Here is a 27926-nt window from a genome sequence, read left to right on the forward strand (position 1 = left end):
TGTTTGTGAAGAACTTTATCACTGCAAAACCCAGAAAGGTCTGTCTGAGAGCTGGTTGCTGGGGCTAGGCAAAGTGGGGAGGGCTCTGAAAATCACATTTCTGCAAAGGCAATGAGCTAGTAATTAATTTTTTAGCATCACTCGATCCTCGGACTCGTCCTTCCGTGCTGTACGCACAGGGGGCTGGTTTTGCAGACTGTCCTTTGATACCACATGGAAATGTTAATGAGACGAAACCAGCTAAAGGGCTCTTTAGACAGCAGTGCCCCGGGGAAGGCCGAATGAAACGCAGACCCTCCGAGGGCTTCTCCTCCGCACAAGAAGTCCCTTTGTTTCTCGTCTTATAAACCAGAGGCATGTCTGAAATTGCAGGGAAAGTGAGAGGGGCCGGAGAGTGGGCGCCTGGGGCTCGGCTTTCTATGTTTTTTAAAAAGGGGAGGGGGAAACGATTCTCTGGTTATTCGTGGCTGAGTTTGGTAGGCAAGCGCAGGGTGTTTTTGAAGTTCCGAAGGAAGGTTCTCTGAAGATGCGAGCGGGATCTGTCTTTCACTTGGACTTAATTAAGAAACTTGCTGGCTTTGTCTGTAGGGGGCCCATTACGTGCAAGCTGCAGCCCCCTCTGAATAGGGGCTCAGCCTGGAAAGTGTATACATTCTGCACCGCCTTTGTGTCGTGTTGCCAAACTGGAGGCAGAGGCAAGTGGGGACGGGGCTCTGCCAGAGGCCATCCCATGCTGCCCCCAGCGCCAAACAGAGCCACCGCCAGTGCACGGGTGTCCCTTGGGGGCCTGGACCGAGTGGGACTTTTACAAGATGAATCTCGTAGATATACAGGTGGTCGGGAGTCGGAGTCCTGCTTTTGCGCCCCGATCACTGGCTGGAGAATGGACCCAGGAGGCACTCAGAGTCCTGGGAACGAGCGTTTGGTCTCTAAACCCGGGGTGGCGGGAGCCCAGCTTCGGGTGCCGTCTCCCCCCGAACTTGCTTCTCCCTCGCCACCCCCACCCCCACCCCCGGAAGCCCAGGGAGAAAGTTTGCCTGGCCACTGTTCTTGTAACCTTGAGAATAATTTCCCCCTGGTGGGCTACTGTGGCCTACCCTATTTAGAACAAAGTTGCTGAATGCTGGAGGATAAAGAACAGTGGGAAGGCTGTGAGCAGTGGTTAATCAGCTAATTCGCATTTCAAAAGACACTAATAAGAGGTGATCAATTCAAATAAAGCCCCGGGTATGAGTACTTTCCTCACCCTGCAAAGCCTGCCGAGCGGGGCTCTCAGCCCCTCCTGCTTCTCTCCCCCTGCCCAGCTCCTCCCTTCCCCTTTGATGCTGTCGGGACCTCCCAGGGTACCTGCGCCTCCCAGGGTACCGAGCCCAGCAGACCTTCACCTTCTTCCAGGCTGAGACCAGCTGCTCCCAGTAGCACAGGCCCTGGCCCTTGTTTGCCTGGACTCTCTGTTCCCCTACTCCACCCACCCCCGCACCTGTTCAGCTTGACGAATGAGTGCCAATCTTTTCTCTCCCAAATGTGTGGTAACTGTCTCTATCTCTCCAGCTCTGGGACATCCGACAGCCTCCAGTCACCTCTGTCCATTCATTGGCTTGGCTGTGATGAGAGGAACCCTCCTCGTTAGTCTGGCATTAAGTGTCCTGCCCCTGGGACCCCCTTTGTGATGGCCTGAGTGGTCTGATGGGCCTCGAAGTGGCCCCACGACATCTCTGTCCCTGCCACCTCTCTGCCCCGCTCCACGCCTGCTGCCCACACAGAGTCGGGTGGGCTGCGTCTGAGCTTTTCCAGCAGGACTCCTCGTAATTGGGTCTTCCTGCAGTTCCAGGCTAATGGGCCTGTCCTGGAACTAGTGTCACTCACGCAGCGGCTGGAAAATCACCCCGCCAGCCAAGTGGCACTGTAGAAATAAAGCCGTAAATGCCAGCAATCAAGTGATTTTGTTCCAGCCAGGAGTTCAGTTCAAGTGTTGGGAAATGAGCTTGTCAGAGCTTTCTTTCCGCCTCCTCTCCCAGCCCTTGGCAAAAAGTAAAATATTGTCACCATTGATAGAACACGCCTATAAAAGGGAGTGGGGTGAGGGCGGAGTCCTGGAGCATCCTTGACCCGGATGCAGAAGCCACACCACTGTGTTCAACGCATCTGGCTTTTTCTGCGGCCCTGATGTATGTGAAGCGTCTTTTGAGTGTGGTCCTTGGTGTTCAGAATCCCAGAGCACTTTAGCCCCACTGTGTCCCAGAACTCCATCAGGAACCCCACTGCCAGCTTAATTACATACTCCGAATGAAAGACATCTCATCTTCTGGCTGCGAGCAACATGGAATGTCCCTGAACTCCATTCCTGACAACCTGACGACAGTTGGGGATGTCCTCGAAAGCCCCAAGCTGACCGCTGACCTGGAGGGGAGAGGAGATGGCCAGTCTTCAGGTCTGTCACCCACGATAACGGCCTTCTGCTTAGTGTACCCTCTGGCTATCGGAAGCATCTTTATCTGCATCTTATTTTGACCCTGAATCATTCTGGAAGGAGTCCCACTTTCAGAAGGAGTGTGGGCCACGCGACCTGCCAGGTCCACTTCCACGTGGGCAGGCACCAGCGCTCCAGTCGCCACCCGAGGCTCGGGGCCCAACAGGCTCTCCCTCGGGACGCAGGGCTTCTTTGCTGCCTGTCAGCTGAAGGAGAATCAGGCTCCGTAACACAGTCCAGCTTTATATCAGAACAAGCTCTTGGCTATGAACAGAAAGCATCCCTGATTACTGAAGTACAGAAGAGAGGTGTTAGAAGGATGCTGAGTGGTTTGAAAAATCATTCATGGAGAAGGCTGGAGAATCAAACTAAACCACAGGCGGCTGGATCATCCCCACAACCCCATCACAGAACCATCTCGTACAACTTCTCATTGCCATGATTACTGGATGCTCCCCGGGCCTGCCATCCGCTAACTCCACCGGTGCTGACCAGCAGAGGCTGTAGCCAGGGGAGGGCGGCCTCTGGTGTCCCTAGAGAACCACTGTTGTCTGGCTGTGTACTGGTGCTTGTGGGGAGGCAGGGGGTTGCCAGTGTTTGGCCCTTTTAGTCTTGCCTCCTACTAAGACTCATATAGCTAAGAATTCCTCCCTTGTTAAAGAAAAAAAAAAAAAGGGTTCAGATGCTGAGCAGCTGAGAAACTAGTGTCCACTTCAGACTTGCAGCTCACATGGGAAAAATGCATTCGTTGCGTCCGATTCTTTTGCAACCCCATAGATAGAGAAACCTGGCGGGCGACAGCCATGGACTATAGCCAGCTAGGCTTCTCTACGGGAATGGGTAGCCATTCCCTTCTCCAGGGGATCTTCCTGACCCAGGGATCAGACCCCAGTCTCCTGCCTTGCAGGCAGATTCTTTACCATCTGAGCCACCAGGGAAGCCCACATGAGAGTTACTTGCCAAAGATGGACGTCTTCTCCAAGACTCATCTCATTGAGCCACGGAGCTTTACCCAAGACGAACTATGTAATTTGTGAGGTCCAGTGAGAGATGAAAATGCAGGGCCCCTTGTTTAGAAATTATTAAGACTATCATGATGGTGACAGCATAGGACTTCTAAGCATGGGACCCTGTGTCACTACTCAGGTGGCTTTTCTGGAACAGGATCATGGGCTTATAGTTGAGTCTTGGGGCCCTTGTCAGGTCTTGTAAGTAGATTCTGGTAGGTCAGTGTTATTTCACTGTTTCCTGCCCACAACTTGAGGTGTGATTATGATTTCCCCCATTTTACAGATAGGGCAGATGGGGCTGGAGAACAGTGGAGCTGTGTATTCCAAGCTACATCTTCTGACCCTGAAGTTCCCCTCTGTCTACACCATGTCACACCACATACCAGGAGCTTACAGAGAAAGAGCTGTGTGATGCTCCCTGGAAGGTACGCTTTTGGAGCATCGTCTCCAGAATTGTTAATGTTGTGGGAAAAAGACTCTACCTGCAATGCGTGAGACCTGAGTTCAATCCCTGGGTTGGGAAGATCCCCTGGAGGAGGGCATGGCAACCCACTCCAGTATTCTTGCCTGGAAAATCCCCATGGACAGAAGAGCCTGGTGGGCTACAGTCCATGGGGCTCACAAAGAGTCGGACATGACTGAGCAACTTAGCACAAAAGTATGGATGTATGTGTGTGAGATTGATGCCCTAGGACCTTGAGCAAGTCATTTACTCAACTTCCCAGGGCTTCAGTTTTCACATCTATGAAATCCTTGGCCTTCTGTCATAAGATAGGGTTGATGCCTCTCTGCCCTGCTCACCCGGCAGGCACATCTCATTCTTGGTATCAGTGCACACTCTGGGGCCCACATGCATTCCCTCTCTTCCAGCTCTCCTTCTGCCACTTGCTCTGGCCTTCGGTGTCCCCCTGGGGTTCAACCCCTTGAATGTCCAGCTTGCGCTGCCTGCCAGCTTCTACCCATACCACCCCAAGACTCCTTCTGTCCACAAGATGTTCCGTATGGGCTTCCTGTGTTCACAGTCCTAATGACCAGGGTATCTTCCTGCTTCCTCTGCCTTCTCCTTTCTCTCCTGTGCTTTTGTGTGTGTCCTTTCCCCCTCCTGGTTCCCAGAGAGCCCACCTCGGGCGATGTCTTCTGCAGAGCCGGGTCTATTAATCTCACCTGGCTTATTGATGTCTCTGGACTGTCTGATGTCTCTCGACTGTCTCTCTCTCCTTTTCTGTTTTTTTTCCTACCCTTTTCTCAATTCTCTTGACACTATATGACATTAAGGCTTTTTTAAAAATAAAATTTATTGTATTTATAAAATACAAGATTATTTGACGTATTTTTAATTTAAAAATCATAGCTCTCAAAATATAGCTTTCTTTAAAAAGCTATTATTATGAATTTGTTTTTATTGCTATGGTAGTCTTTAACTGATTACTTTTTCCCCTTCAAGATTTTTTTTTTTTTTTTCATTTTAAACCCAGGGAAGGAGAAATTTCCAAAGGTTATTAGTTCATTAGCTGTTAGAAGGAATAATTGATCTGTCAACTCAAAGGATTTATAAGGATTTGGCTCACAGGATTCATGAAAGCAGTGGCATACGTTTAAGTTCTACCTCAAAAGAAAACATTTCAGAAGGGGCTTCCCTTACTTTCCTGGAGATAAAAATTAGCATCTCTGTAGTGATGAAAGGCCCCTGATTTTTTTTTTTAAGAGCCTCTCTATCTTAAGGCGGCATGTGCACCTATACCTGAGATAATTGGATGTGTATTTCAACCTAAAGGATGGATTATAAATAAATAAATATTATAAAGTTTTGAGTTTCTTCTACTGTTGTTGTGTTTTTTTTTACCCCCTATTAAAGGAATGGAACACAACTAACATTTCTTCAACCTCAAATGGGGTTTGCTTTTTTTTTTTTTCTTTAAGCAAATGCACCCAAATTGGGTTTGGTTCACAAAGGAGAGCCTGACTGCAGAGCTAACAGACCCATCATTAGCCACCCCTGCCCTCTCAAATGGCCTGTCCATTCCCCTGCTCACAATATGGGCGAAGGCCGTAAACAAGGGATCCCAGAGCGCTCCGGACAAGAAACATACAATGGAGTGGGATAAATTTCTTTAGCATAAATAGCAGTCTCCAAGGGTGACTGGTGTGAATGGATTCCCGCTGTGAGGGTCTCTGTGCCTACAGAGGAGATCTGTGGCTTTAAGAGCTATGGTCCCACCCCCTGGGCTGTGGAAGTGCTCAGTCTCCCCCGCTGGGCTCGGTCCGAAGGCCCCCTGTGGGCCTCCTCTTTCCTTTCAAGCTGTGAGTCCTAAGGAACTCCGTGACAGCTCCTCTTTCATTCTGCTCTGCAAATCCTTGAGCTGTTCCTAGTGCTTTCAAAAGGGAAATATAGGACATTTTACTTATTCTGTCCGGCAGGAGCATTGGAAGCCTGGTAAGACCCAGGATTATTCCAGCAGCGAGCCTGGCGGAGATCTTCCTCTTTGTGATGACTCGAAATTCCCTAAGGTGACCACTAACCCAGTTTATATCTCCTACCTCCGTTACACCATGCCCTGTGGGCTGCCATCTGTCTGAAGACCTGCTTCCTGCTGGCCAGTGTCTGGATCCCCAGACAGGAACTGTACCAGTAGAATTAGGTGCATCCAGGGGTACATGTCAAGGGTTAATTTCTTTGCAGCCATGAGCCAAAATATTCAGGTTCTAGAGTAAACCATAACTTTAGAAGAATTAAACAGTGCACGTTCACTTTTCAAAACCAAACAGTGCCCTGACTCATCCATCCCGATCACGATCCCAAGAGTCAATCACTTTGAACCGTTTTTGCTTGTCCTTCTTCAAGTGATTCCTTGCGTATTAACACATCATTTTTTATTTCTAAACTGTAGACATTACCTATTGACTTCCTGGTCTGATACATAGGGTTTCACTCACTGGGTACTCAGCCTCGTTGTTTCTAAGATCCTGGTTTTATTCCTCTGTGTATTATTATTGTCACTTTCAGTAACACTTAAATCTCTACTTCCAGCTCCATGGGTGGTACACCTCACGTTTTTTTTTTTGCCTCACGTTTTTTGCCTCACGTTTTTTCCCAACCTCTTCTCATCTCACAGCCCTTCACTTCTGTCAGATGTTGATAATTTGCATTCTATTTTGACCACGATTAAGATTTCTAAACTGTGGTTGTTTCCAAGTTAATAGCCGATAAATAGCTTTCAGGTTACTTTATCTGTGTGAATGCTGTGCACTGAAAAACCAAGACATGCACTGTGGTTGATTATATTTCCATCTGTGTAATTCCTAACTCATAATCCCTGTGTTAGTCAAAGGAGAATGTTGAGATCTATTCTTTTTTTAAATTCTATCGTTGGTTTAAAACCATGCCACATTTTGGTTTGCTAGAATTTTTTTCAGATTTCTTTTTGTTGTTGTTATTTTTTAACTTCTTCTGATTGTTTTTTTCTTTTTCTTGTTGTGAGAAGAAGCTTGTCTTTTTCACCACACCTGATATCTTTTGAATCCATTTCATTCTTCTAGAAGCCCATGAACTTCCTGTTTTAATTTGCTTATTCTAAATTACTTATTACTAATGCCATACAAAACTTACCCTGCCCTTTATATTTCTTAGATATTCTGATTGCCTTCGATTTTCCATATATTCATTCCCTTTATTTGTCTTGAAGTTTTTCTAAACTGAATCTCCCTTTTTTCCTGGAAACCTACATCCTCACGCCCTCAGGCATTCTGTTCCAATCTGAGTGGGATTATGGCTCTGTAAACAGTATTTATTACCAAATCAAGTGATATGCCACTGCTCTATTTTCTATCACTCCCCCCACCCCCGATAACTGGTTATTCCCTTTTTTCTTCTGTTCACTTTTCCATGCTCTTGTGGATAATTCTTTCCAATATATCAACATGTCTTTAAAATGCCTCACAATGCTAATTTCTCTGTGGGAAAGTTCATCAGATAATCTCAGTGTTTTTATTTATCTTTTGGTTTGTTTGTTGTTTGCTTTTCGTTTATTGGTTTTCCTAGTAGTTTTCCTTCTAGATGCCTCTTCTTCTTTAAGCGAGGTTATTTTGGGTCCCCACCCCCCACCTCGGGTTTTTGGACTGTTCGTCGCCGTGGTATTTCTATTTGTTGTTGTTCTACGTGCTTATACTATTTCTCTGATCTCTCTTTCTCTAAAGTTTTAGTCCTTATTTTGCTGAAGCACACCCTTTCTAAGAAAAGGGGCAAGAATGGTATGCCTTATGAATTCCCACACGTAAAAACGCTTTATTCCATCTTCATGCTCCGTTGGTGGCTGGTCTGAGTATAGAGTTGTGAATTATAAATTACTTCAGGTTTTGCTTTAATATCTAGTATTGCTGATGACAAGTCCACCCTGACTGATTCTTGTTCTTTTGTTTGTGACCTGTTTTTATTTATCATTGACATACTGTTTGTTTATTATTCGGGAAGCTTTTAGAATCTTTTACTGTTGCTGTCAGAACAACAGAACAATGCATCTGGTTGTGGGTCTTTTCATTTGTAGAAGCTCTTATTCTTGATTGATCTTTATTTGTTGGATTCTGTTCTTGTTTTTATAGATGCAATGTTTTCCCCAAGTCTCTTCAAGAATACTAGAGTCTTTTATCATGTTGTGTTTTATTTTTCAGTTCTCTTCTTCTATCAGAATTATCTCTGTATCCTCTATGGTCAGTTTTTCTATTTGTTTACTGATGCTTTCTTAGTCATGATATGGACTTTGCTTAACTGCTTTGATGAATCCTCAGGATGAGTTTGTACGCACGAACCTGGAAGTAGAAAGGCTGTGGGAGCTCTGTGTATACAGATGGATCCGGTTGACTAATAGGCCTCATTGCCAGGTTGCGGAGGACCCCCTTCCCACCCCTCACAATATGCCACAGGCGGAGGACTCAGCTGTAGGACAGCAGCACCCACACTGGTAGCTCTGGTGCCCCAGGGAGCTTTTGCACAATTTCCTTAGGGAAAGCACTCCTCGTTTTTACATAGGTGTCAACACTTGGTTTTGCTACTTAGTAGGTGGGAAGGTTCATATAAAGATCTTCAGTGAGTCCTGTGTTCAGTTCCATTTCTCTCATTCTCTTGCTTGGTATCTCTCAGTCTGGAGCCTCCCAGGAACCGTGCTTGTTACTGTTAGCAAGTTGGCACTCTCTTCAGTGGTTTCTCAGCCACTGCTTCCTCCTCACTTTGCATAGTCAGCCCTTCCACATTTGTCTTCTGTCCTCTAGAAATCTGGGGAAAGCTCTCTTTCACCAGTGCTTCCTCCCCAGTTCTGTTCATTGTGGTGGAGCTGTGCCTCCTCTTCTATGCCTCTCTGTTTTTTCTCCTCTTGAACAGTTTCTTTCAGAGCAAATCTGATCTTATGTCTGTTACTGCTATTCATCTGCCCAAATACTCACACAGAGATCTTAGTAGGTAGATGTCCTTAGTAAGCTAAAGTTCAGGGCCCGTCCATGCCTGGGATTTAGGCCAGCAAGTATTCTTTGAGTGTATACTATAGTAGGGATTATGGGATGCATAAAGATGTAAATGATACATTCCCAATCTCTCAATCTAGTGGGAGGCCCATAGCTTAGGTAGAGCCAGGCCCAGAATTATGGGCATTTTTAGACGTTTTGTGTTTTGGTTGGAAGGAACCTCAAAGGCTTGCCAGGAACAAACCTGGCAATACTTCTCCAGGAATTGATACAGTGAGAAGCCACGTGACAGCTCATTCATTCTTCATAGATTTTAGGATTGTAAGGAACTGTACTAGAAGTTCATCAGATGCATACCCTGCCTCAAGGGGAAGTAGGACATGAAGGAGATAAGACACGTATCTAAGTATCTCTTCAATAAAAGGCAAAATAAGATAAAAGGTGTAAGAGGAATACAGGTAAAATGTTACAGGAATTTAAAGAGTGAAGAGGTGACTTCATGCAAGCGTGCACGTGGAATAAAGGAAATTAAAACAGACTCGTTGAAAGACAGCAGACTTAGACAACCTAGATGAAGGGGAGGAGAGGGCATTACTCAGATGAGTCCAGGGTACAAGGAGAAATTTGTCTCGACTGGAGCCAGAATTTCCAAGATGCTCATTGTGTGTCATCATGAAGTGATACTCCTGCCTTAGAACGTTGCTTCATAATTGAAGCATAGGTTTTCTCTGACCACTCGTTGCTCAGTCGAGGGTCTTTATTCTTCCACCAATTTTTATATCTCAGAACCACAAAAATATAGCTCCTCCATTCCTGCCCTCCTGTTATTCCACCCAGGGAAGCCCATGCCACATGAAGTCAGCTTCTCCTTTCCAGCCTCCTCTGGCAGATAGTTTCTGGTTTTCTTTTTTAAGATTTTTTCAGTGTGGTCCATCTTTAAGTCTTTATTGAATTTGTTACAATATTGCTTCTCTGTTTTATGGCTTGGGTTTTTTTTTTTTTTTTTGGCTTGTGGGATCCAAGCTCCCCGACCAGGGATCGAACTTGTGCCCCCTGCATTGAAAGACAAAGTCTTCACCGTGATACCACCAGGGAAATCCCAGGCAAAGAGTTTTGATCGACTCCCTCACCACCCACTTTAGCCCCCTCCTAACTCTCCTCCCTGAATTACAGAGGTTGGAAAGTTACGAGGTACATTTCTCAGACTCCTTGCCACTGAGATTCCACATCTTTCCTGGCTTCCACCTTAAAGATGTGAAAATAGCAGTGACCACCGTGAGGTGTCAGCGAAACCCTAAGAGACCGGGTCTTCTGGTGGGCATGGGCTTGGGAACGTTTGGCTGTTGACGAGGAGCCCAGCTGAGATCGGAGGGCCAGTTCTTGTCCTGTGTGTCACGTGACTGGCTGCTGCAGCGGTGGTGCCCACCTGTTACCTCGTGTGTTCCGCCCTCTTGGTCCCAGTTATATATCCTCCAGATCTGGTTTTCGGCTTGTGCTGAAGATCTGGTGCTCCTTTTTTTTTTTTTAAGCCCCCTTTGCCCAACCTAGCTAGAGTGACTGTTGTCATCAGCAACTAAAACCCCATTGATATGATCTGTCTTGACCTTCCAGCCACCCACCATTGCTCCTTGAGGATTTGGGTGCTCAATCCCCAGTTCTCTCTTACTCTGCTTCCTGCCATCCTGCAGTGGGATGACCCATCCACCGTTCTAGCTTCAGCCTTTCTCCGTCTCCATGGCTACAGCCTGGCGTCTGTATATCCGGAGTGGAATCACCTGTAAAAGTTTCTCTGCCTCCTCTCATCCCTCTTCCCCACTCCACTCAGAGTGCCCTTCAGCCTCACCATCCCTCTCCTCTGACATGTCAGTGAAGCTTCCTTTCCCTGGAAGCCCCGACCAAACGAGTATTCATCTCAGCCACACTCCTGCCAGCACTCAAGTGTCCCACCCTTTGGACCTACCTGTCCATTTGTTGCGGAGAAGTCAATGGCACCCCACTCTAGTACTCCTGCCTGGAAAATCCCATGGATGGAGGAGCCTGGAGGGCTGCAGTCCATGGGGTCTCCGAGGGTTGGACATGACTGAGCAACTTCACTTTCACTTTTCACTTTCATGCATTGGAGAAGGAAATGGCAACCCACTCCAGTGTTCTTGCTTGGAGAATCCCAGGGACGGGGAGCCTGGTGGGCTGCTGTCTATGGGGTCGCACAGAGTCGGACACGACTGAAGCGACTTAGCAGCAGCAGCAGCAGTGCATTTGTTGTCTCTTACGATAACCTTGAAAATGTTCCAGGCTGGTATAGGCTCCCATCACATACTTATTACTAAGGATATCATATGAGTTAATGCTTAGAAAGTTTGTACTATGTTCCTGGTGCTGTTCCAAGCACTTGATTAGTAGTCCAAGGAGATGGGAACATTTAATGTCCACGTTGTACAGGTGAAGAAACTGAAGCACAGAAAGGTTGAATGATTTGCCCAAGGCCACACAGCTAGTCAGTGACTGAGCTGGGATTCAAACCATACCCTACCTGCATTCCCTTAGTCTGTTTTAAAGGATGCCAAGATACCTGTGCATCTTTCTGTGGATATTAAGAACATTTTTTCTATGTAACCATAAAATGTGATGAGTATCTCAATGCTAATACCACAACTTGTGGTTTCTAAAAGCTACATCCCATTAATGTATCTGCCAGCCTTCTTTTTTTTTTTTATGAAAAAACATCTTTTTTATCTCCCATGTTATTTCCTCACTGTGCATTTCAAATCTCAATTCTGTTGTGAAATCTGGTGTCATACTATCACAGATAAAACTTTGGGGCAGCTGTTGCATAGCTAGGGTAATGGATGTCCCATGCTACCTCCTGAGTCCTCTTCTTTCAGTAGCAATCCTGTTACCCCCCAGTAGTGCATTCTCTTCTAAAGAAAGTCTGCCAACTAGGAAAGGATGTCAATTAGTACTTCCTTCCTCTACTGTCTTCCAAGATAAGTCTAGTGCAGTAGGATCATTTTTTGGCTTCAAAACTCAGACCATGGAGACTTGAACGCCAGCTCAAGCATTAAGACCTGGGACAGGAGACAATCTCTCTAAGCTCCAGGGATTCCGTCTATAAAAGTGAGGGTAGCCCTGTTGTAAATTGCATGTGAACAGATCGCCAGGGCATACTACCCTCTCCCGCCCCACCTCCCCGATCCAGACTTAATCCCAGCACACTACACTACCCTTTCCTCCCCAAACAAGCACATCACCCATCACCACGCCCATAACAGCTCCAAAAATTTTAATAAAGAATTTATAGAAGGTTTCACACTGAGACAGGTTACAATGTAATTTGTACAAAGCAGATCTTCCCTCTAAATTAATTTTTTTTTTTAAAAGCGCTGCTTTGTCATCCGCTACTCTTTCCCCAGAAGCACCCTCGGGCTTCGTGGTCAGCCTCCTGGCCCATCCTGGCCCAGGCAGAATCTCTGCAGGTCCTCTGCCCTGTCAGACAGGTGTCGGGAAGCCTAAATTCCTGGGAGTCGAAGAGTATTCATTTAAAAGAGAAGCAGCAGCAGTATTTCACCCTGTTCAATTATTCCACGCAAAGCTTGACTTAGAGAGTTCATGGTTCCCTGACTTGTTTCCAAGAGTGAAGATGAGCGAGCGCTCCGCTCTGGTTTGGAATGCCTCCGGTCGCCGCTGCGCTCCTCAAAGGGAAATGTCATGCCTGTTTATGCCGGCTGTTCACAGTTCAGTTACTGGAAGCAGAAAGTCAGCACTGATACTAACAGCCTCCACAGCCAAGTTCTCTTATTTAGATTTCGGTTATCAGAGCTCCCAGTAGGCTTGTCATTGGGTTGGTTTCTCCCTCCTGCCAGAGAAACAAGGGTTTGTTTTCTGCCTCCAGATCACTTGCATTTATTTCCATTCCTTTCCTGGACTTTTTTTTTTTTCTCTCTCTCTCTGAAACATCATTTCAGGCTTTTCGTCAATTTGACTAATAATAGTCAACTTGATTATTGACTAGTGTGTGCTACAAGGAATACTTCCAACAGGGAAGATGTATTTTGTTGCAATAGGCTTGAACACGGCTATTGGTGGCTATTAATCACATAACTTCTATCTGCATGGAGTTTATGGGCTTCCCAGATGGCACAGTGGTAAAGAATCAGCCTGCCAAATGCAGGGGACACAGAGATGTGGGTTCAGTCCTTGGGTAGGGAAGATCCCCTGGAGTAGGAAATGGCAACCTGCTCCAATATTCTCACCTGGAAAATTCCACGAACAGAGGAGGCTGGTGGGCTGCAGTCCGTGGGGTCGCAGAGAGTCAGATATGACTGAACACACACAGCACATACAGAGTTTATGGAGTTAATGCAAGGAGGTTAAGGAAGCCCCATGTTTTCCTAGAGTAATCATTTTATTGGCATCAGTGTCTGTACCTCTACTATTTGAGAAAATTTTTTAAATCTTAAAGTCTGATAACCTGTCCCCCCTCCCCCTTTCCTTTCATTTGCTCCCTACAGGGTGAACCTCACCCATCAGAACTAAAGAACTGTTTGGAAAGTTAAATGAAAATTCATCAGAGTCCTAGTATTTATTGCTTCCCGAGAAGGTTCTTCATTGTAGGTCATCCAGGATCCAGTAATGAATGTGTACTGTCAGGGGCCAGGGATTTTGGGGGATGAATTTCCCAGGGTTTAATCATTTCATAAGGCCTCTGAGTGTGACTTTTTCCCCAATAATCTACTTATCTCAGTAATTTACCCCTCCTACTGCCTTGCTAGGAAAATGAGTCTCCCAGGTTGTTTGCATGATAAGTAGCTGGGAATTGTGCGAGCCTTTCAACAAGCAGCCCTGAGTTAATTGTAGCAGCCTGAGCTAATGGTTTCCCATGTTAGTTGGCAGGTTAAGTGAAGAAGAGGGCTTGAAAACACCCTTTATCACAAGTACCACGCATTTGAAAGGCTGCAATCTTAAAAAATGTTTGCTTCGTGGAAGATGTTTTTCCCTTGCAGCATAAATGGGTGAGAAAAATGTCCTTCCAAAGATAGGACTAGCAGTTTTGCAAATAGCTCTGGATGTGGGCTCCCTGGAGGGGCTGGGAGGTTTTTGTTTTTGTTTCTCCAGTGGATCATGCTAATTTACCCCCACCTTCTCTTCTTTTTTCAGTCAAGTCAGAAATTGAAGAATAACCTTGTTCATTGCAAGAAAAATCACTTGAAAAAAAAAAAATACACTTCCTAATACTTTCTGGTTGTACTTTTTTAGGTATATTTCACATGTATCCTTGACATTGTGAGTACAGTCACACACCATCCAGCAAGGACAAAATGGATTTTCTATGCAGGAAAAAAGTTAGAATACAGTTTGCTTTGAGAGGAGGGGGCCAGGGGAGATTCTGCTGGGTATCCTTTGAAGGCAGAGGGGGCTGCATGCCCTTGTCGACTGAAGAGAGGCCCTGGAAGAGGGAAGAACCAGAAACTCCTGCCCTGCTTGGTCAGCACCCTCCCATCCTTCAGATCTCCAGCTCACTCATCCTTCCTCTAGTAAGCCCTTCCTAATCGCCAGGCTGGGGAGTCTCATGTCCCCTAATCCCCAGGCTGGGGAGTCTCGTGTCCGTCTTTCTTTTATACCATTTTCACAGTTGTTATTTAGTCACTAAGTTGTGTCTGACTGTTTGCAGCCCCGTGGACTGTAGCCTTCCAGGCCTCTCTGCCCGTGGGATTTTCCAGGCGAGAATACTGGAGTCGGTTGCCATTTCCTCCTCCGGGGATCTTCCCGACCCGGGGATGAAACCCTACATTGGCAGGTGCATTCTTTACCATCGAGCCACCGGGGAAGTCCATTCATTGTTGTAATTGCAGGGTTTTTTTTTGTATGGTCTTTTTCTCCTCAAAGTTGTACCTCCTATATGTACATAAGGATCCTGTCTGTCTTTCACATACCATTTTACGCTCAGTATCTAAATTCTCAAAAAATATTTCCTGCATGAATGGCTGGATGAATGAGAGCACAGTCGTTAGAGATACTTCAGTGAACACCTTTAAGGTGAGTTCACAGGTTAAATGATGACCGTGCGGGAAGAATTTAAGACTTGTTAAGAGGAAGAGAGAAAGGAAGAAAAGAGTTACAAACCTCAAAAGCAGAAGGGTACTTGGGAGCAAAAAAAGAATGTGTATGTGACATTCCCTGAATAAACTGGCCTTGGGATATACAAAGGAGAAAAGAACAAATGTGAGTGGTCTAAGAAGCAGATGACTGAATAGATCAGCCAGGTTTCCAGCGTAAAATAGATGGCATGTTCATCCAGGTGATTTCCAGGGAGTGTGGGCGGGGATGTGGGACCAGCTAAGAGATGCTGGGGCACCAGGGATCAGTCGCAGTGGGAAGCTATTACTCACTCCTGTCAACTCCCATCCCAAAGGAGCACAAGGGGAAAAACACAGTGTTTCTGAAGCTGACTTAGAGCTAGAACCAGAGAAGAGGGCAGCAGACAGGACGTGTGGATATAAGGGGGTACAGAACTACAGTGCTGACATGAGAACAAATAAACCAGCCTTTCCCTCTCCTGACCTGGGATCCAGCCAGTGCCTCCATCGGCCAACCCAACAGGAAGCTAGAAAGCAGGAGAGCCCAGGGGATTTAGTGTGTGGAGATCAGCCACCTGTATCCCCAATCCAGAGTGCAGAGAAGAGGGGAAGAAAGATCGAGAGAGGCAAATGGAAAATAACCAGCCCAAAAGAGAATTGAGACCCAGGTTTTTTTTGTTCATTTTGTTGATAATGGTAAGGATCTTTGTAAGTACATAATTGAGGCTTCCCTGGTGGCTCAGTGGTAAAGAATCCACCGGCCACTACAGGAGATGTGGATTCGATCCCTGGGTCAGGAAGATCCCCCAGAGGAGGAAATGGCAACCTACTCCAGTGTTCTTGCCTGGGAAATCCCATGGACAGAGGAGCCTGATGGACTACATATAGTCCATGGGGTTGCAAAGAGTCAGACACACACGACTGAGCAACTAAGCAACAGCAAGTATGTGATTATATACTGTAGTGATTATTTAAGACTGGCCAATGAGTTGTTTTTAAAAGGCCAGCTTTTCCAAATACCTACCTGTAACTTTACTTTTTAACTTTTCAACTTGCTTTTTCTTTTGAATATATATTTTAATGAACAAGATGTACTCTGGAAATTTCACTCCTCTCCTGTCTGCTTCACTTCCTCCTTCCCCACATAGTAACCACTTTTACCAAGCTTCTCATGTTTTCTCCTAGTGTGTCTTTTTTGCAGATTCAAGCAAATATGCATGTGTGTGTGTGTGTGATATCCCTACCCCCCACACTGTCTCTTGCACCGAGCACATACATTATTGTAGGTGTTGAAGGGTGTGTGATACAGCTGTAGGACAGACTCCCACATGCGCCAGTTTTGATCAATTTTGCCAGATTGCCCTCTGTAGGGTTCAGTCCTTCCATTGGTATTTTATGAAAATTTCTCCACAGCCTTGCTGAAAGTGTGTTGCTCAGCTTTTGGAATTTTGCCAATCTGATGGATTGGGGGGAAAATTCATTGCATTAGGTTGAACCAAGTGAAGCTGCAACGTGTTTCGATCAGTAACATATGATTCTCAAAGCTCCTAGGACTCTTTCCCTTTGGACTGCAGGGTTCAGTTGTTCAGAGTGTGCACTAAACAAGTCTAAACCTCAAGGCTTGCCGTTCATAGGCAGTCATCATAGATGTATTGGGGTCGGCAGATTTATGGCATGTTGTCATAGGAAGGAGCACTTGTTTCTAGCACACACAAAGTCACTGTTCGGGTTAGTGGTGGGGTTACATCCTCCACTCCTTCATCTCTGCTTCGGCTTCATCTTTCCTGCCTCAGACTGGCTTTGTCTCCCTGGTGGAGAACATGACCACTGGCAGCCTCACATTCAAGTCCCCCTTGCTCTGTGGAAGGGTTGCTTCTTGAGAACAGTGAGGAAAGTCGTAGGGAGGTCTTCTTTCTGACCTGGCTGGAATCTTGTATCTATCCCGAAACATGGGTTATTATGTTCAACTTAGCCTGTGGTCCAGGGCACAGGCTGGCTGTTTCCTCTGAAGAGTGTGGAGGTTGGTTGGGGTGACAATTGCTAGGCAGGAAAAATTATAGCTACAGACAAGGAAGATTTGATTAAGTGTAGGAATACGCTATAGTCCCAGATTGGCTGGCTTCAGTTAAATTGCAGAGATGTAACTTTTTCCCCAAGTTGATATATAAATTTCACATAATCTGATTCAGAATTCCAAAGGGAGTTTTGGGGGGGGGTTACTTGACATCATGATTTTAAAGTTCATCTGGAAAAACAGACATACGTGGTGAGAATAGCTAGGAAAATTTTTGCCCAGTGAAAAGGAATCAGCTTAATTTGTACTATTTTCATCAGTATTATTTTATCATCTATCCTGGACTTAAAATATGATCCAGTGTTGACACCAAATTTTTTAAGCTTTCCTCCCTGAACAATTTTTATATAACCCAAGGAACTCTGAATTAGGTATCCAGAGATCTAATATCTGATATTCTTACATCACTCAAATTATTCTGTGTATCCGCTGTGCACAAGATGCTGTAGAGTTACATTAGATGCAGAAGCAGACTCCCTTCCCATCCATCACTCCTTCTACATTAGTCTTTTCCAGCCAAAGATGGGTAACAGACATTTTAAGTTTGTCTTTCCTACATATGATTCAGGGAATACGTTTGCCAAAATGAAAAGAGCAGAAAGAAATGCAAAAGATCCGAGCTACAATTACACAGACACAAAAAATCTTGGCGGGGACTCCCCTGGTGGTCCAGTGGCTAAGATTCCACGCTCCCAATGCAGAGAGCCTGGGCTGGATCCCTGGTCAGGGAAGTAGATCCTGCATGCCTCAACTGAAGATCGCGTGCCACACCTAAGACCTGCTGCAGCTAAATAAATAAAAATAAAAATATTTCATTAAAAAAAGCTTCTTTGGTTGGTGAAGAGCTTTAGCTCCTGCACACTGTTGAGGGGGATGGTGGATAACATGCATTTTAAACATAAGGATATTTGTGGAATAGCAGTAAGAAAATTGCAGTTGTGCAGAATTTTCCAAAATGCCGGAGCTGACTTGAGCAGGAAAGCATGCATTGACTGCCCTAGCCAAAGGAGGGACAAAGGAGGGGAAAGGAAACATCAGTTCAAAGGATGTTTGCCTGGGAAATAAATGCCGGTCAGAAAAACTGACATTTGTGATTCTGTTTTGCGTTTACAAATGGCGCTCTTCTTGGGAAAGTAAACCCATGATTGAAAAAGAAAGCGGATGTGTAATGCATGAAAATGCCTTTGTAAATACATGTCAGGTCTCATTTCTTTGGCTTTTGAAGCAATTGGAGGCTTTTTCAACTCTGGAAATTTGTTTAAAAAAAAGTAGGCAGGATAAATGTTTGTCTTCTGTGATGTATGTTCATACCATACCCAAGTTCAAAGTTCTTAACGAGATAACCGCTTCGGGGTCTCTTCATCTCCAGGTGCTGGCAACGTTAATTGATGGAGACAAACCTGAGCTTAAAAGTAAAGGAGTTTACATTACATTCAGAGAAACAGAGAACTTGAAAGGAGGGCTTCTAGAAAGAAGTTACCATGCTCCACTGACTGGAGGCACAAGTAGTGTAATCAGCGTTCAATAGCGTTAAGAATGAATGCGGAAACGGGCTAGTCCCCTCCTCCCTCCAAATCCTGGGGGTTTCGCAGCTCAAACTCAGTCCCCCAGTTGGCTTTGTACAGGAAGGGCAGATATGGTAAGATTGTGCATTTCTAAGGAACATATGTTCGGAATTAATCAAACCACATTTGCCCAGCTGAAGCTGGAGTTCAGGAAAACGTGGACAACCCTGGTGAGATCTGAATTCAGGAGGAGAGGTCATGGGGCCCGTGCTAAAACCCACGTCGGAGAAAGCTCATCCCGGCCACCAGGGCACCTGAAGCCCCAGAGCAGATGTGAACCCAATCTGGCCTCAGACGGCCAACCCCCAGGCCAAAGGGAAGCGACCTTCTTCAGCTAACGGGGAGGGAATGAAAGTGAGAGAGAGCCCGCGAAACACCGACCAGAGAAAAACCAGGTGGGGAGGTGAGCCCATCTGGCTAATTGGTCACAGGCTGTAAATCCACCCCCCACCCCCCGCCGCACCCTCCGCGAGCATCTTTCTTTTAAGCCACATCTGCTGTGGCTCCTGAGAAGGACCTAGGTCTTCAGAGGAGAGGCAGAAGGACATTTGCAGGGGTGGATGCCCCTCAGTTTTGGGGGGCTTTTCGGTTTGTTTGTTTGTTTTCCAGCATTTATTTGTTTGGCAGCATCGGGTCTTAGTTGTGGCTCACAGGATCTCTGTCGCGGGGCTGAGACTTAATTGCCCCGCGGCATGCAGGATCTTAGTTCCCTGACCAGGGACCAACCTGTCCCTTACCCTTACCCTTCTTATGTGGCTAAGAAGTCACATATGCTGAAATCAGAAGGGTTTTTCCTCTTCCTCTCTCAGGTACCAAGGAAGCTTTTCCAAGCCTATTTCATTGCCTCCTTCAGCCCTGCTTTAAAACGACAAGCTTGTCTGGCATTTTAAGTAGATGAAGAATCTCTCCATTAAACTGAAGTGGCGGGCAGGGTGGCAGGAATGAGATACATCCATCCTTCAGAAGTGTTTTGTCATTAAATCCTCACACCCACCCAGTGTGACAGACACTATCATTATCCCCACTTACAAGCTGGAACAATTAGGAAATTCATTGAGTTCTTGACCACTTGTGTGCTCCTCTGTAAGTGTGTTATGCTTCAGCAAAATTTACGTTTAAGAAAATGAGGCCATTTCAGCCCCAAGAAGTGAAGTAGTGGGCCCCCCAAGGTCACCTAACTGGTATTAACCCTGATGTGAGGGTTCGGCCGTCACCTCCGTGTCACTGTAGAGTCCACGCCACACATTTCATGGTAAATAGTTCACATAAGTACCTGTATTTGCAAGCTCTTACACAGCTAATCCTTCATTTTGTCACTTCTTCATTATCTAAGAAATGTCTCTTCTTTCAAGGGGTTCAGAGTCTAGTAGGGGCAGACAGACTTTTTTTTTTTAAGTCAATAATGTGTTACAGGGTTCTAAGATATAATCTCTTTATGGAAGGGGCGCGTCAAGGAGGAAGTGGCCAGGGTAGAAGAGAATGACCTCATGGAAGAGGTTACTTGGAGTGTTGAAAGATAAATAAGAGGGTCGGGGTAGCAAGGTCAAGGCTCCCATGGTCGGTCTGCTTGGGCCGCCATAACAAAGGGCTGCAGACCGACTGGCTTTAGACAACAAGAATGTATTGTCTCGTGGTTCTGGAGAAAGGAGGTCCAAGGTCACGGTGCCAGCAGAGGTGGCCTCTGGGGAGACCTGTCTCCTGGAGTTGCATATGGCTGCCTTCTTTGCTGTGACCTCACATAGCCTGTCCTCTGTGAGTACACAGAGAGAGAGAGAGAGCGAAGTCGTCTTCTAAGGACATCAGTTCAGTTCACTTCAGTCCCTCAGTCGTGTCCAACTCTTTGCAATCCTATGGACTGCAGCACACCAGGCTTCCCTGTCCTTCCTATGTCTAAGGACCTATCAGATTAGGTCCCCACCTATGTATGACCTCACTTAACCTTCCAGTTGGTTGGTTGTTGTTCAGTCACTCAGTCATGTCCGACCCCATGGACTGTAGCACGCCAGGCTTTCCTGTCCATCACCAACTCCCAGAGTTTGCTCAAACTCAAGTCCATTGAGTTGATGATGCCATCCAACCATCTCATCCTCTGTCGTCCCCTTCTCCTCCTGCCTTCAGTGTTTCCCAGCATCAGGGTCTTTTCTAGTGAGTTGGCTTTTTACATCAGGTGGACAAAGTACTGGAGCTTCAGCTTCAGCATGAGTCCTTCCAATGAATATCCAGGGTTGATTTCCTTTAAGACTGACTGGTTTGATCTCCTTGCAGTCTGAGGGACTCTTGAGAGTCAAGTTTGGTTCCACTGTCTGTCGGATTATTTTCATCTGCCTTGAAAATAGTCTCCAGGCAGTTGACTTGCCAGCCAGGTAGAAGGCCCATGCTTAGGGAGAGGGTCAGCGGCCATGACCTTTGAATACCTAGCCATGTCTGAGGACTTAGCACAGTAGCTGAGGAGCATATTCTGAAAAAAGAGCCCAAGGATGGCCAGCTCAGAAGGAAAGTCTGCCCTTTTCAAACCAGCCTGCGGTAGTTAGGCGAGATGATGTTACAAGCCCTGGTCAGCTGAAGCCAGCAGTGAGAGCTGCGCTCCCAAGGGGCTCAGTGCGCAAGTGAAAAAGGGGGAGTTCTCTTTCAGGGGGCAGTGAAAGGAGGAAACCTCATCCTACAGGCCTCACTGGAGCTCAGTCTTTTGCAGGTAGCTCGCGAAACCTCTGAGTGCTTTTTTTCCTCTTTATTTTGTCTGCCATGTGATTATTTTCTGAAATCTGTGTCTTGTTATGAAAGAGACAAGTCGAATAAACATTCTATTTTTGTCCAGAGCCGTGGCTCCGCCAGGCGTTCCAAGTCTGAACCAGGAGGAGCCCTTTGGGTCCTGCGCGCCTGTTAGTCTCTCTCCGGCCACACGGTGGCGACACATCTAAGCCACAGGGGTGGGTCTCAAAGTCCACGAACAGGGAAGTCCCGGCGCCCTGCACCAAGGTTGGGAGTGTGTGTCACTGACTTTCTCTTGCCCTCGTGAGAGGCAGGTTCAGTGTCCACTTACTTGTCATGTTTTTCCTTTGACCACGAAGAGGAGTTGCTCAGTGGACGGTGGGCAGCATCCATGCCCCTCTGGCCTGGTCCTCCTGATTCACACTGCTTCTGCCCGCAGCTCTAAGTCCCGTTCCCAGATTCGAGTTCTGGTCCGCTTAGCTGCATCCTGCCTGCACTCCGGAACACACAGACATGTGAGGAGAACAGCCCTGCTTCCCCTTAGTTCAACTAAGGCAAGGCTGGAGGATTGCAGTGAGAACTACTGCTTGGAAATAGCAGCAGAATATACACAACAGGTTAAATTAGATGGATAAGTTCACAGAGATTGGCTTGCAGACCAAGACTTGGGGATAAAATAGCAAAACAGTGAGCAGTGAAGACCAGCTGGCAAGGCTTGTGGACCATCCAAAGCCACCTCAGGATCCGAGGATCTTGTAGGGCAAACTTAAAGATAGCCCAGCTTCTGTCCCAGGGTAGATTTTATTTATAATTTGTAACCTCTGTGTCATGAAAATGTGGAGTAGCTTACTATAAGACAGGGTGCGCATCTGTGTAAAGTCTCAAAGCTGCTAAAGGAAGAAATTTAAATCGAATTTACAAGAATGTACGTAGAATTAATCAAACCAATAAACTGAGACCACATTGAAAGTGAAAGTTGCTCCGTCGTGTCTGAGTCTTTGTGACCCCATGGACTCTACACAGTCCATGGAATTGTCCAGGCCAGGATACTGGAGTGGGTAGCCATTCCCTTCTCCATCTTCCCAACCCAGGGATGGAACTCAGGTCTCCCGCATTGCAAGCAGAGCCTCGCCAGCTGAGCCACCAGGGAAGCCCACGTTGGAGCCTTAAATTTAGCACCAAGACTAGAATCCAGGGAAACATAACACAACAAGGGAGACAGGATATGTGACACAAGACACCATCTAATAGGAAAGAAACAAACTTTTTCCCAAGAAAGGCAATCTTGCTCCTGGTACCAAATATTTATCACTGTAACTGGAGCATATAATTCAACAGTGATTTTATAGAGCTCACAGCTCTTCTATTTGTTTGATAGCAATATGTGTTTGGGTTGATACTCCATTTAGATCTGACGAAATCCCTGTCTTCCCGGAATTTGTCTCCACACCCACCATGCTGTGTAACATCCCCTTCTTATTTATTTATTTGGCTGCGTCAGTGGGATTAGTTGTGGCACGTGGGATCTTGGTTGCGGTGCCGGGACTCCCTAGCTGTGGCTCACAGGCTCCAGAGTGGGAGGACTCAGCAGGTGGGATCTTAGTCCCCTTAGACCAGGGATCAAACCACGACCTCTGCATTGCAAGTCTTGCACCTCCCAGGAAGGCTTAGCACAGCCTGACAAGAAGGGTATGTTTTCTGGACTGTTCCCCACCTCTCCTTTCCCAAATGGGAGCTTTTGGTGGCATGGTCAAGGTGTTGATCTACAAGTGTATATATGTTGGGCATATGGGAGATGATTAATTACGAATCGTAATATAGAGAACCATGTGTGGCCTGGATTGAGAAGATGGCCATCCACTGGAAATCCAGGACTTAACGGAGCGGAGCTTCCATGACCGTTCCTCATGATGCGAGGTTTCTCTGCCTTTGGGGAGGAGGTGAATGCAGTTTGGTTTGCACCTGGGAGAGCTGTATTAGGATGTGTGTGTTGTTAGGTTATTGCAGTTTTACACGGGTGTGTGGATCTGTGTGCCCAGACACACCTAGGCTCGCTGGGCAGCCCAGGGGAGGCTGTCATGGGCCTGTGCTTCTCTTCTCTGGAGCCCAATACTGTGTTTATTCCATGTGGTCCCTGTTCTGGCCACACCTGCCCTCGCTTCCTGTGCCAAGCCATAGCGGTAGGCATTTAACCCGGACCCCAGTCTGGTGATGAGTCAGAATGACACCTAAGCATGGTTTACAAAGACAGTGGTCCAGGGTGCCTTTCCCAACAGAAAAGGGAGGCCAGCCATTACCTGCCCTGCTAGCCCTCCCACTCCAAAGGGAAGTCCCCTCTGTCCGCTGTTTCTTCTATTTTGCTCCTTGTTTCTAAATAATGTGCTTGTACTAATACTACTCGATTGGATTGCAGTTCTGGGTGTTGTCTGTGAACTTCCTGCTGTGGAAGACGTTGCACTTACACTTTCCCTCTGTGCCACCAACAGCATTAAATCACAGTTGTCAGTTAAATCACTACTCAGCATTTTCATCTCAGCTGTGTTAAATATTTTTTTGGTGGTGATGCCAGGGAGCAAACTCAGAATGTATTAATGTTTTTAGCTGAACCATGTAGCTTACTATAATCAGATTTCCTTTCTTACACACTGTTTCATTCTTCCTAAACTTACTGTTATTTTTTCCTCCTTTGCTGTTCATAATGCTTGCCCTAAATTACTTCAGCGCTGAGAAATCCCTATGGATATGGTGAAAAGCACATCAAATGACCTGTCTTTTTAATGTTTTCCTTGGGGCTCAGCCCTTTTGTAGCTGAAGAATATCTTTATGCTGCTCCTTGCAGTTGAGCAATTGACCATATCTACAGAACTTTAGGTTGCAGGCAGTTTGTGACTGGAATGTTGTAGGCGTTTTTCATTGTCTATCTTTCCTTGTTGATTCTTGAGCCAGGTTGACCACTGCACTTGGTCACGTGCCCTGTTTTCTCTCAAGAACTTCCCTTTGGCCTGAGGCATCTAGATTTCAGTGGAAGCCTTCCAGTCCAGTCTCCCCTGTACAGCACTGTTGTGTTGGGTACTCGGCCGACCCTTCAGTCTGGAATTCATGCCTTCACTTCTGGGCATTTTTCATTACATTAAAGTCTTGCTAATTACCCCCTTGGTTTTTTTTCTTTTTTCTTTCCTTCTGGTACATTCATTAGATGGAAAATGGGCTTTCTCATTTCCTTCAAGAAGTTTGTTAGCATTTTTCATAAACTATGAAAACCCAAATGAATTTTTACACCAACTCAGTATTTTCTCTCCTCTTTTTCCCGTCTTTGCTTTTTGTTCATCTTGGGAACGTTTCTTCAAAACTTTCTCCTGAAATTTCTTTTTTGCTGCTGTTTTTTAAACTCTCAAGTTTTCCGATTTCTTAAATGTTACTACTGTGTCCTAGTGTTACAGATACAAAGCATTTTATACTTCTGAGCATATTAATGATTGTTTCTTTGCTATTTTCTTCTGTTCTTTGCATTGTATCTTTTTACTGAATTCTTTTTTCTGGTTTTTTTTGGGAGGAGTATGTTTGGAGTCTCATTTTTCTCTTTGGTCAGGTATCTAGTGATTCTTGTCTACCCATTAATATTTAAGAATGAAGCACTAAAGAGACATCTGAAAGTTTTATATGCGTGGATGGGGCATGTAGAGTTGTCGGTCTCACAAGAGATTATCAGACAGGGAGCGGGGTCCCTACATGCTGGCGTCTGTAGGTCTTTTCTCGTTGGTTAGTCCCTTTCTGCTGAGAAGGGGCCCTGTGGTCTCCTGCCTGGTGAATAGAGGCTTAGCTGTTAATGCCGGGGAGCCTAATATTGGGGAGGCCGCATGCTCTTACCTCCCATGTGAAAATGTGTATTTATCTTCTGCTTTCAGCCTCTCAACTCCTCCCTTCCTCCTCCTGCACCTGTCGCCTCATGCTCAGAATCCTCATCCTCTCGTCCCATTCCTCCACTGGCCCTCTTTCCCAAGAGGATAGTGCAGAGGTTGGTTATGCAGGGTGATGGAGGGATGTGAGGTAGAGTGGGTCCTCACGTAATCTTTGACCAGCCCCGCTGTTTTTGGCTCTGTCTTCAGGAGTACCTGGTACTACCATCCCTAGCCTTGAGAGGGATCCAGCCCCATAGCCAACGTCCTCTTCCCAGCCCCATCCTTACTCACTTGTTTGTTTCAGCATCTCCTCTCAGTCCTTCATCACTTGCCCGTGTGCTTTCCGTCATCCAGCACCGTGTTGATACATCTGATTGGATGTCATTTTCTCCCTTATTATTTTGGATCACGGGTTCATGCCATTTCTCCCCCTAGAGATGGAGTCCTGGGCAGGGCAGAGGTAACTGTGAGTTTGGCCGTGTTTAGCGGAACCAGCCCATGGCATACCTTGTACCCTCCAGTCTTCACTGCGGTCCCTGCTGTGGGTAGTAGTACTCCCTTACCGCAGATAAGGAACCGGGAGTCCCCCGCCCCCACCCAGAGGCAAGGCCCTTTGTCAGGGTCACTAGCTAATCAGTCACAGAGCCAAGGCTTGGGCCCAGGTGTGTCTCTAAAACTCACACTCTTCCAGCCACATCACACTTCTGATTCTCCAGGGCTGCTCAAGGATCCCTTCTTAGCACACTGTACTATATCCATCAGGACCACATACCACAGGCAGTCCCAAGGGGCCATGTCGTTCAGCTCACGGGCCGTTTTTCCCCCTTCTTCCCTTTGTTTCCTGAAGCAATTATTTCTCTATTTCATTTAAAGACCTGGCCTCTGCAGCTGCTGCGGACAGCTTAGCGTTGTCTCAAGGTTGAAGACAAGAACCAAGCCGTGAGCTTACGAGCCATCAAACTTGAAAGATGTATTGAGGTGAAATACCACTGCAAAGCCTCCCCACCAAACCTTTTCTTTTTTTCCCCTATAAGTGCCTTTTTTCTTTCCAAAATGAAAAAAGAACCATTTGTACTATACATGCATAATAAAATCCCTCCAGCTCACACACATAAAAATGTTCGGTTCTGGCGCTGCTCAAGACAAGATTTTTTTGGTAACTGCCCACCCCACCCCAACACAGCAGACAGTATAGTCTTCCGAAGCCAAAATAATTGCGTGTCTTACAGCAATACTTTGAGTCAAAGATCAGCGTATGTGTGTGGGCTGAAACACGTGCCTTTCCTTCTCCCCTCCAGAGAAGAATCCTGTCAAATAACATTGTTTTCATACCGAATATTTAAGTTGCAAATGTGAGCCATGTGGGCAGGGGTTTGAAATCAAGACAGCTAAACTGTGAGGTGCTTATGGAGTTCAGCATTTGCAAGAAACATAGTCTGACTTCACGGGGAAGCATGTAAGAGGCGTTTTTCATCCTCTGTATGATCTCGCTTTATTTTTTCCCTTCTTCCTAGCCTTCCCAAGTCCGGTATTTCCCTTGGCATTCTCCAAGAGGTCCGTATAGTTATTGGCAAATGTGAAGCGCAGTGATGCGAGGCTTCCAGAAGTGTGTTGCAGCTTTTTCAGCACTGAGCAAATCAGTCACTTTTGAAGGGAAAATGTGAAGGTATTGTTTGTGTTTAAAGTGTTTGTTTTTCTAAGCACAAGTGCCTTAGCAACTGTACGTGAAGACAGGTTTATTTGAGCAGAATTTGTAGTAAACAGGGTGTGTGGTTATGACCCAGCGATGGTACACCGAAGTGTCTCATTTGCGATTTGCAGGCATGCTATAACCAGGCCGTGGCCTTTCCCAGAGACAGTTTGCCGCTCCGTGTGTTTCCCAAAGGTGATTCTTGCTTCAGAGGACCAGACGTCCACCCATCGGTGTTCTAGATCTGCCCCATATAGGGTCAGGCCCTATGGCCCACAGTGCTTTGGACTGAGCCCTGGCCTCCTGGAGGCAGGCCTTTCAGAAACAGCCCATCCAGTGTAGATCCAGGAAGCAGTTGGGCCTGGGAAGACCAAGGTGTCCCCGATTTCCCCCTTTGGATTATGACTTTATTTTTTCTTGGCCATACCACATGGCCTGTGGGATCTCAGTTCCCTGACCAGGGATCAAACTGGCACCCCCTGCATTGGAAGCTCAGAGTCTTTACCACTGGACTGCCAGGCAAGTCCCCTGGATCATGACTTCAGTTTTTCCTGATTCTGTTGTTTTAAGTCAAGTTTGGCCGCTTATCAGCAACCAAAGAGATGTTTCTTACAACCCAGATGTCACCTGAGGCACTCATTAAAAATGCAGATTCCCCAGGGGCTTCCCTGGTGGCTGAATGGTAAAGAATCTACCTGCCAATGCAGGAGACACACATTCAGTCCCTGATCCAGGAAGATCCCACATGCCTAGGGGCAACTAAGCCCATGCGTCACAGCTATGGAGCCCGGGAGCTGCAACTGCTGAAGCCCACGTGCCCTAGAGCCCATGCTCCACAACAAGAGAAGCCATGGCTGTGAGAAGCCCGTGCACCACAACGAAGAGTAGCCCCCGCTTGTGACAACTAGGGAAAGATTGTGCTTCAACAAAAGACCTAGCACAGCCAAAACCAAAAGGTAAAGAAAATTATTTTTTACAATGCAG

The 27926-nt window shown here is 46.3% G+C and overlaps 1 protein-coding gene across 4 annotated transcripts in view; it reads left to right on the forward strand.

Annotated features, from left to right (window-relative positions):
- The window catches only part of STX8 (syntaxin 8), a 206538-nt gene that overhangs the window by 149598 nt on the left and 29014 nt on the right, over nucleotides 1-27926 (forward strand). Inside the window, exons 8-9 of one of the 4 annotated variants that reach the window (XM_010843019.1) lie at nucleotides 3764-3905; nucleotides 26126-27363. The exons of 2 other annotated variants lie outside the window; for them this stretch is intronic. In XM_010843019.1, the coding sequence (XP_010841321.1) occupies nucleotides 3764-3905; nucleotides 26126-26195 (212 nt within the window). In that variant the 3' untranslated portion in view covers nucleotides 26196-27363. Of the gene's footprint in view, nucleotides 1-3763; nucleotides 3906-26125; nucleotides 27364-27926 lie in introns of those variants that run through there. One more of the 4 variants, XM_010843018.1, reaches the window with a different exon arrangement.

This window comes from Bison bison, unplaced genomic scaffold (genome assembly GCF_000754665.1).
Source record: "Bison bison bison isolate TAMUID 2011002044 unplaced genomic scaffold, Bison_UMD1.0 scf7180017864180, whole genome shotgun sequence".
NCBI lineage: Eukaryota > Metazoa > Chordata > Mammalia > Artiodactyla > Bovidae > Bison > Bison bison.